Genomic DNA, 10,444 nt, shown 5'->3' on the forward strand with positions numbered 1-10,444 from the left:
TATGTACATGTACCATAGACTATGCAGTGGCCTTATGTACATGTACCATAGACTATGTAGTGGCCTTATGTACATGTACCATAGACTATGTAGTGGCCTATGTACATGTACCATAGACTATGTAGTGGCCTTATGTACATGTACCATAGACTATGCAGTGGCCTTATGTACATGTACCATAGACTATGTAGTGGCCTATGTACACGTACCATAGACTATGTAGTGGCCTATGTACATGTACCATAGACTATGCAGTGGCCTTATGTACATGTACCATAGACTATGTAGTGGCCTTACGCACATACTTGCCCCTTACTGCATTTCTTTTCCCACCCCTGCTTTGCCCAAGGTTTCCTTTCCAGTTTCAATCCTTTCCCTTCCTTTATGCCACTAAGATGATGAGAAGCCAGGCATGCGCGCACACACAAACACACACACCTTCTTTTTTTTTTTTTTTTTGTTTTTTGTTTTTTGTTTTTTTTCTGTTTTTCGAGACAGGGTTTCTCTGTAGACCAGGCTGGCCTCGAACTCAGAAATCCGCCTGCCTCTGCTTCCCAAGTGCTGGGATTAAAGGCGTGTGACACCACTTCCCGGCCACACACAACCATTTAAAGGACAGTTTAACCATGAATGAAATACATGATCGAAATTAAAAAGTGCTGAGCAACAGAAGCAGACCTTGAGGCTGTCTGTCAGAAAGGAAGTACTTGTGATGTGAATGGAACCCCCAGGGCCACCATCATACTTAACAAGGAAGTAAAGAACAGAAAATAGAAACAAGACATTTCATAAGGGATATGTTTAATTTTCTTTTCTTTGAAAATATTGTGGTATGTCATGAACCTGAGGCCTTGTGAATGTATGGCAAATACTCTGACAGCTGTTTTTATTTGTTTGTTTGTTTGTTTGTTTAAGAGACAAGGTCTCTGTCTGTACCCTTGGCTACCTAAAACTCGCCATGTAGATGAGGTTGGTCTAAAATTCAGAGATCCACCTGCCTCTGCTTCCAAAGTGGTAGGATTAAAGGCATACCACCGGGTTGCAGAAATGGCTCAGCAGTTAAGAGCACTGACTGCTCTTCTGAAGGTTCTGAGTTCAAATCCCAGCAATCACATGGTGGCTCACAATCATCCGTAATGAGATCTGACGCCCTCTTCTGGTGTGTCTAAAGACAGCTACAGTGTACTCACATAAAAATAAATAAATCTTTGGGCCGAAGCGAGCAGAGGTCCTGAGTTTGATTCCCAGCAACCACATGATGGCTCACAACCATCTACACAGCTGCAGTGTACTTATATACATAAAGATAAAATAAATAAACCTTAAAAAAAACGGCACACCAGCATGCCTGGCTGGTGTGTATTTGTTTGTTTTAAAGATTTATTTTGCCGGGCGATGGTGGCACACCCCTTTAATCCCAGCACTTGGGAGGCAGCAGCAGGTGGATTTCTGAGTTTGAGGCCAGCCTGGTCTACAGAGTGAGTTCCAGAACAGCCAGGACTACACAGAGAAACTCCGTCTTGAAAAACTAAAAAAAAAAAAAAAATTTATTTTTGTTTTTACTTTATGTGTACATGTGTTTGCCTACATGTATTCATGTTTACCACATGCATATGGAGGCCAGAAGAGAATATCAGATCTCCTGGAACTAGAGTTACAGATCAGCCACCACAAAAGCAACAAGGGCTCTGCATGACAGCTATCTCTCCAGCCCATTTTGGTTTTCTCAGACAGAGTCTCTTGCATCCTACAGCCCAGCCTGCCTTACCCCTCAGAGGCTGATGCTCCTGCAGATTTGAATTAGGTCAAACCACTTGAACAAGTTAAACTGTTCCTAGTCATAAATCAATAGCAAGTGTGCTAAGACAATACTATGATTAGTAACCTTCTGATGGAGAAAGGGCTTAGACGGTGAGTGAGGCTGGATATGGCAGCACATACCTTTACTCCCAGCAATCAGGAGGCAGAGGCAGATAGATCTCTCTGAGTTCAAGGCCAGACTGGGCTACATAGCAAGTTCCAGGCCAGCCAGGGATATATGAGGCCGGCCCAACAACCAAACAAAAACAAAAGAACTAGCATGGGTCACTAAGAGTTAAGGCCTCTCTTGGCAAAGGAGGTGTATTTACACACACGAGGTCTGAGCTCCCAAAGGAAAGAAACCAGCCTTCGATGGTCTACGGCCAAAGTCCCCGGACAAAGTGAAGGGAGTGCTTAGTACTTAAGTCAAAGGAGCTGGATGGACGCACAAAGCTTTCCTTGAGAAGAACCTGAAAGAGTGCTAGAAACTCGGCAGGTGAGGGTGGAGCTGGCTGGGGGCGACAGCCTTCCTCTTAGCAGGCTGAAGGACAAAGCAGAGAATGCAAGGCCAGTGTGAGCTACAGCAAGAATCTGTCTGCCTAAACCAACCAAAGAACACACACAAAGCATGACTCCAGAAAGCACAAGAGGAACAGTTATACCTAACTTTTTTTCTTTCTTTCCTTGCTTGCTTGCTTTTTGTTTTTCAAGACGGGGTTTCTCTGTGAAGGGTTTTTTAGATGTTCTGGAACCTGCTCTGTAGACCATGCTGGCCTCAAACCCAGAGATCTGCCTGCCTACAGGAATTTTCCACCACTGACCAGCTATAACATATTTTCAACAAGCCAGTTTCTTTAAAGAAGAAATTGGGGGTCTGGAGAAATGGCTCCATAGTAAGATCAGTAATTCTACCAGAGGACCTGGGTTTGATTCCCAACACCTGCGTGACAGCTCCCATCTGTCTGTAATTCCATTCCCAGGGGATCTGATGTCCTCTTTGGCCTTCACCAGCATGAGATATGTATATAATGCACAAACAAACATGTAGACAAAACACTCACAAATTCTATAAAATAATCTTTAAAAAGATACTGAGGAAAACAAATTACAATAAACTAAGTTATTATCAGCTAACTCGTTCCCTACTGTGCTACGAAGATAAAATTTTAAAAGCATGTTATATAGTACTTATATTATGAAGGGCATTATATATAAAACTTTGGGGTTGCAGAGTTGGGTATTAGTGATATTATACAATCTTAAGTTTTAAATGACCACAGATTTCTAAGTGTAACTCCACAATGCCAGTTATGAAGACATAGGACTAACGTTCTACACAAGGCTGTAGAACAAACAAACTTAAGATTCCTACACCGCCAAACTCAGCAGGTTCAAATGCTTGCCACCAAGCCAACCTGCATTCAATCCCTGTGACCCATATGGTGAAAACCAACTCAACATGAGCATGCCCCAGCCCCCACATACAAATAAAAATATAATTTTAAAAAAACAAAACCCTGTTCGAGGCTAGCTTGGTCTACAGAGTGAGTTCCAGGACAGCCAAGGCTACACAGAGAAACCCTGTCTTGAAAAAAACAAAAACAAACAAACAAACAAAAAAAAACAGAAAACAATACCCTATAAAGTCTACCACCCCATTAACTAGGAGATAACTAAGTACTTTCTAGCTAGGATAGGGTTGGGCACAGGTGCAGTCCTGTGATCCCAGGACTCAGGAGGCAGAGAAGATCAGAAAGAGCTGTGGGAGGAATGTGGGGAGGCTGGGCCTGCCTGGCTAGAGGAAGCCCAGATACCATGTGGCACAGAGCTTGACAGGCGATCCTAGAATGAGTTTAGAAGACCACAACACTGAGAGAAATATGAACAAGGGAGGCCCAGTCCATGAGCTTTTAGCAGGAACAAAGGCTGTGCAGGAACTAGGCAGGGGGAGGCCATTAGTGTGACAGCTGACAAACAGGCAGGCTGCACTGTGCCCTCAGAACCCACGTGAGGCTGAGCAGTGGAGGACTATCTTGCTTGGTGGAGAAGTTTTAGGACAAGAGGATGCGGGTGTAGTGGCACACCCCCTTAATCCTGGTTCTCAGGGGCAGAGGAAGTTCCCTGAGTTTGAGGCCAGCCTGGTCTCAACAAACAGAGTTCCGGGACAGCTAGGACTGTGCAGAGAAACCTGTCTTCAAACCAACAAACAAAAAAAGCAAGAAACAAAAGCAAAAAAATACCACTCATCCAGACTCCAGGGAGAGAGCAAACCGTGGAGCATAAAGATAGGAGAGTTGTACAGTTTGGTCAGAAAAAGAATGTGAACAAGTTTAACCTCACAGAACAGGCAGGTCTCAACAGCAGCAATTGTTAATAAGATGAGTTCTATTAGCACTTACCAATAAGAAGACTTTTTAATCTTCTGTAGTCTTCTGTTGCATCAAAGTCATCACCGGCAAATATCAACATGGGTTTTGTCCCCTCAGGGCACTTACTGGTCTGAGATTAAAAAAACAAAATGAAAGAAGTGTAAATATATAATTACCAAAATCTAGACAACTTATGTTATTTTTAAGCCAGCCAATATTAAAACAATATTAAATATTGTTAAATATTAAAACAATCTCGCTGGGAGGTAGTGGCGCATGCCTTTAATCCCAGCACTTGGGAGGCAGAGGCAGGTAGATTTCTGAGTCTGGTCTACAGAGTGAGTTCCAGGACAGCCAGGCTACACAGAGAAAACCTGTCTCAAAAAAACAAACAAACAAACAAAAAAACCCACCAATCTCAAAAGTCTTACACATATACTATCCCATTCTTGTTGCTACATCCACAACTGAGGATCAAGACAACGACTGACCTGGTATGTCACAGTGTAACTTAGATGGCAAGTTATGCCTTAACCCACAGGTCCCACTTGAGGCCACAGCTCTACCCCAAGCTCTGGAAGCTGGAGTTACTGACCACACTGGGAGTTGGTAAAAGCCTTTTTCAAACCCACAGGATAAGGATAGGTATCATACTAAACCTTCAAGGTCTGTCCCTTTTTTAGAGAGCTGAAGAGATGAACAATATACATATACTATAATTTAACACATATCACAAGCCTCGAAAATTCACCAGCTCAGCTGGGCACAGTGCATTATGCCTGTCACCCCAGCACTTTTGGGAAGTAGAAGCAGAAAGATCAGCAGTTCAAACTCAGCCCTGGTCACATAGCAAGGCTGAGGCCAGCCTGGGTTAGTTAAAACCCTACATCAAACAAGGCAACACACAAAACCCCCACTAAGTTATATAACTTTCCATTACATACAGTATTTTTTCTCTATGCTCTTAATTCTAATCTTGAGTTTTATCTATCCTATGTGTGACTTTAAGGTTAAACAATGAAACCCCCTTGGGCTTCAATCACCAAATGAAAACTAGGCCTGATGTGGTGGTGAAGTCATTTAATCCCAGCACTTGGACGGCAGAGGCAGGAGTTCCAGGACAGCCAAAGCTGATACACACAGACAGACAGACAGAAACCCCAGCAGCCAGGGAAAACTGCCTTGATCTCACACCTGTAAGATGCAAGTGACATCACGGATTTGGTAGGACAGTCTGAAGTGACAATCTTGCTGCCTTTCAAGGCTGTTTTCTCACACTTTGCTACTTCCTACTTCACAATCCTATTCAAACAAGTAGACACACTGTAGGTTCCCAAGGGAGATTATGCTATGAATTTGACGGCTAATAGCTAAAATAATACAGGGGCTGCCAGAGGTTTTTCGTCATAGAACAGTGCCCAAGCTGAAAACTTCAGATTGTCTATAACTGTTGTTATGAAAGACAGCATTTAAACCATAAGCCTAGCTAAGAATGGATCATTATACTCTCGAGTTTAACTTCCTAAGATCCATGTACTATATGTTATAAAAAAAATTCATTCCTCTTTTGTTTGTTTTGGTTTTTGCTGTTGCTTGTTTTCTGAAACAGGGTTTCTCTGTGTAGACCAGGCTGGCCTTGAGCTGACCCACCTGCCTCTGTCTCCCAAGCACTGTGACTAAAGGCGTGGACTATCACTGCTCAGCCTACATGTCCTCTTTTTAAAATTAAGGTAAAATTGTATTTCTGCATCAAGGTTTTTTTTCTATAATATTCTATCAGTACTTCTTCATCACAAGATGTTAATTTCAGCCAAGAACATTTTTAAAATGCTATTAGTTTTATGATCAGTATCTTACCTTAATATCTTTTAGAGACACAAATTTCTCAATACCTAGTTCAATCATATCCAGCACATGGTAGTCATACATACGACCTAAAAGCAAATACATTTTTAAGCACACAGATTTTTTCACATTCATCTTACGTATAAGGTTTCAAATTACCTGTGTCTTCTCTGTCTTTCTGAACTCACACATGTCCTTCTTAAACTTTGACACCTACTTAGGTGTGCTGTGAGGATGCTAGTCAGGAAAAGCTCTCTAACACTCTCACAAAGAGCACAACCCCTTCTTTTTACAGAATAAATAGGGAGCTTGGTGTGGTGGTTGAGCACCTACAACCCCAGCTCTGGAGAGGCAGGACAATGGAGTTCAAGATCAACCTGGGCTATAAAACAAGTCCTGGGCCAGCCTGGAGATAAAGATTCTACTCAAAAAATAACTAGATGAACTAAAAATGTAGGTCAGTATACCAGGAGTGTTCAACATGCATCAGACTTGGGATGAAACCTTAACAAAAACATCCACCCTCAAAAACCAAGATATATGAAGACAACAGACAGTAAAGGGGTCGCCTACAATTGAACATGTTAGTTAAAAATTCTGTGTGTCAGGGATGGAGATGGCTCAGTGGCTAATAGTCTTTCCTGCTCTTCTGAGGACCTGAGTTTGGTTCCCAGCACCCATGTCATAACTGCCTGTAATTTCATGTGATTGGTACATATACAAACACACACAAGAGTAAATAAATAAATTAAACTGCACTTCCTGTTTAAAAGCTAGAACTGGTCTCTAAAGATGTTAGCAACGATGCTGTAAGATTGCTAACCAAGAACTAGTTCGTATTCTTTCTCACTTCCCTGGGTGGCAGGGTAATAATGAGGTCACTGGTGGAAAGCTTCTGTGGTGATGATGGGATGCCAATCCGAGCCTTCAAAGAGCTAGGCAAGGGCTCTACCACTGAGGCAGACCCCAGTCCAATGTCACAAGGTTAAAGCAGCAACAGAAACCATTTTGGGGCCTACTGATTGCTTGTAAACTCTGAAAACATCCAATAATCTGCATCACAGAGCTGACTATGAACGAAAACACTGAAGAGTGGTGGCAAATGCCATCAAGTCCAGCAGTCTGAGGCAGGGGGATCTTCTGAGTGGTAGGCACGTCAGAGCTACATTCTCAGACTATCTCAGAGGAAACCCAGAGTGCGGCACTCACCTATTACTAGGTTATTTGGCCTCTTCTTATTGTGGGAGCCAAACATAAATAAGGAGCAGTCTGACTTCTTTGAAAAGAACTCCTACAAAACAAGAAGAAAAACCCTTGACGACTCAGCCTGGCCGCTGTGGTGGCTCATGCACTTGGAAGGCTGAGGACTCTTAGCCTGGCCTGCCATGGTGGCTCATGCGCTTGGAAGGCTGAGGCAGAAGCAGTGCTGGGAGGTGGCCAACCAAAGCTACACAGCAAGCTCCTGCCTCCAAACAAGCAACCGTCGCACCTGTAAGCTCATACGAGGCATCAGGGCTGCCCTGCCCCTCTCCCAGAAGAAGCTAATGAAAATGTAATAAACTAGACACAACACAAGGGGCTGGAGAGAGGGTTCAGAGGTTAAGAGTACTTGCTGCTCATATAGAGAAAGGGCTAGGGTTCAATCCCCAGAACCCATGGCAACTAAGAACCTTCCTTCACCTTCTTCTGACCTCTAAGGGTACTAAACACATACAATGCAATCAGGCAAAAAACTCATACATGAAAAGTTTAACTTTTAGATTCAATTTTCTGACTTGGGGTAACTTACTTAAAAGATTTACCTTTCAAGAGTAATAATGAACATTATGAAGTCATATCTAAAAGACCAGTCAGTCCTTCTGAGTAGCACAGCAGTGTCCCATCACTACATAACCCTTTGCTTCCTCCCCGTAAGTCACTGCTATGATCAGCATATGATCAGCAGCATACAACAGCACTCACTGGGAGCCTAGGAGCCTGAGGCCACACTGGCTTTGGATGTCTGCACCTGGGCTCTTGATTTTTAATGCATGTCGCCACTTTTCACAGCAACTCCACCAAACTAGGCAGGGCTCTCGGAGCCCTGCTCAGGGCTTCCTTAGTTCTAGGCTCCAGTGGAGGTGCTGCTGGGATCACAGAGGTATTTACTGGCTTCCATTACAGAATTGAAATAACAGAAGTGTGAAGTTTCAATCCCAGACAGTCCTGTGCAGTTCCACACGCTTGGTTCACTATAGTGAGGTCGCTATTCCTAACATAACACAAAGATTCAAAGGGCAGGTATGGAAGTATGCATCCGGAACCCAGCACTCGCACCGTAGAAACATACAGTTCTGGGACTAACTCACCACTCTAAGCCAAAACTGTTGGGTTCAGTGAGAGACCTACCTCAGAGATAAGGTGGAGGGAACAAACCCCTACATCGACCTCTGGGTTACCTGCACACACATGCACACGGACATACAACACACATGCACAACCTAGATTCAATGTGGTGTAGTCCAAAATCATCTAAAAAAAAAACCTTCGGCCGGGCGGTGGTGGCACATGCCTTTAATCCCAGCACGTGGCAGAGGCAGGATGATTACTGAGTTCGAGGCCAGCCTGGTCTACAGAGTGAGTTCCAGGACAGCCAGAGCTATACAGAGAAACCCTGTCTCGAAAAACCAAAACCAACCAACCAAACAAACAAACAAACAAAAAACCTTCAAAATTAATAAAAATGATCAAAGATAAAATAGAGAATTTATAAGTCTTCCGTGTGATGAGCCCCCTGGCCCATCCCATCCCACACATGTAGGTCACTACTCTCTGAGGGCCGAGCTCCTGATCTGATTCTCCTCCAGTATGTTTCTTTGCAGAAACAAATGGGGCAAAGAGCCACACCTGCCCATCACTTCCAAAGAAGTCAGAAAAGTCAAGAATTTGGGCTGACAGGGTATGGTAGTACGTACCTTTAACCCTAGCACTTGTGAGGCTGAGGCAGGCAGATCTCTATAAGTTCAAGACCAGCCTAGTCTACAGATTTACTTCCAGGACAGCCAGGGTTACACAGAAACTCTCATTTCTAAACAAACAAGCAAACAAACAAACAAATAGAAGGAAGGAAGGCAGGCAGGCTGTGGGTCTATGTCTTTGACAAATGAACTTTTCTAAGAATTTACCAGAAGTAGCCTTGCAAAAACTCCACCAAGGACATATGATGTGTCACATGATGGCATTCTACAACAGAGTGCTCCAAAAAGCTCGTGCAGAGACCCGACTTGAATCCCCAGCACTCATCAGGTGGCCCAGGACTGCCTGTGACTGCATCCCCAGAGGACCCACACTTCTGGCCTCTGCACACTGGCTCTCATGTGCACAGACCCACACACATATGCACAGACAATTACAAATAATAACTCTTCTCAAGTCATCATCTACAAGTCTGAAGACAGCCTGGGTTTCATGAACCCGTCTCAAATAAGGAAAGAAGATGAGCACATATAATCCAGATAGCTCAATTGACTATGGTGTTTAAAAGACTATGAAGCAAACAAACAACAAAAAAAAGATTTATGTTTTAGAGATCAACACCACTGTCATCTCCATTCAATTTTTACAAGAAACCCTTTCTCCTCATCTTCCTCAATTCCCTTCATACTCAGCAAACAGGAACGGCCCTTGTCTGTTTTACACCTAAAGTCAACACAGTTTCCATCAAATTCTTCTCTTTCTAGATACTAATTTTTTTGTTGTTTTTCATTAAAAGTACTACAAGAGCTAGGGATGTAGGTCAGTTAGCTGAGTCCTTGCCTAGCATGTACAAAAAACCCTTGGTTCTATCCCAGCATTGCCCAACAGTGGTGCAGGTGCATGCCTGTAATTGCAGCACTAGAGGTGGATGCAGGGGGATGAGAGATTCAATGTCATCTTTGGCTATATACAGAGTTCAAACCACCCTGGAATGCATGGGACCCTGTGTCAAAAACCAAAACCAGGCTGGTTGTGGCAAGATAACATCCCCCAGCACTCAGGAGACAGATGCAGGTGGAGTTTGAGGCCAGCTTGGTCTACACATTTCCAGGACAAATGGAGAGAGTGATATAATAAATAAAAACACTGCCAGACAGTGGTGGTGGTATCATGCCTTTAATCCCAGCACTTGGGAGGCAGAGGCAGGTGGATTTCTGAGTTTGAGGCCAGCCTGGTCTACATAGAAAAACCCTGTCTTGAAAAACCTAAATAAATAAATAAATAAATACACCCTGCCTTAAAAAAAAAAAAAAAAAAAAAAGGAAGCCAGGTGGTGGCAGCACATGTCTTTTATCCCAGCACTTGAGGCAGAGGCAGGAGGATCAACCAGGGCTACACAGAGAAACCCTGTCTGGAAAAATAAAACAAATACAACATATTTTTTACACACACACACACACACACACACACACACA

At 43.3% G+C, this 10,444-nt stretch overlaps 1 protein-coding gene across 1 annotated transcript in view; it reads right to left on the reverse strand.

The window, feature by feature from the left end:
- Rpf2 (ribosome production factor 2 homolog) overlaps nt 1-10,444 on the reverse strand; it is a 25,160-nt gene that overhangs the window by 6,547 nt on the left and 8,169 nt on the right. Inside the window, exons 5-7 of the mRNA XM_031347754.1 lie at nt 7,224-7,305; nt 6,027-6,103; nt 4,200-4,299 (exon numbers count right to left, since the gene is read on the reverse strand). Coding sequence (XP_031203614.1) covers nt 4,200-4,299; nt 6,027-6,103; nt 7,224-7,305 — 259 coding nt within the window. The remainder of the gene's footprint in view (nt 1-4,199; nt 4,300-6,026; nt 6,104-7,223; nt 7,306-10,444) is intronic.

The sequence above is a fragment of the Mastomys coucha genome, unplaced genomic scaffold, assembly GCF_008632895.1.
Source record: "Mastomys coucha isolate ucsf_1 unplaced genomic scaffold, UCSF_Mcou_1 pScaffold3, whole genome shotgun sequence".
Classification (NCBI taxonomy): domain Eukaryota; kingdom Metazoa; phylum Chordata; class Mammalia; order Rodentia; family Muridae; genus Mastomys; species Mastomys coucha.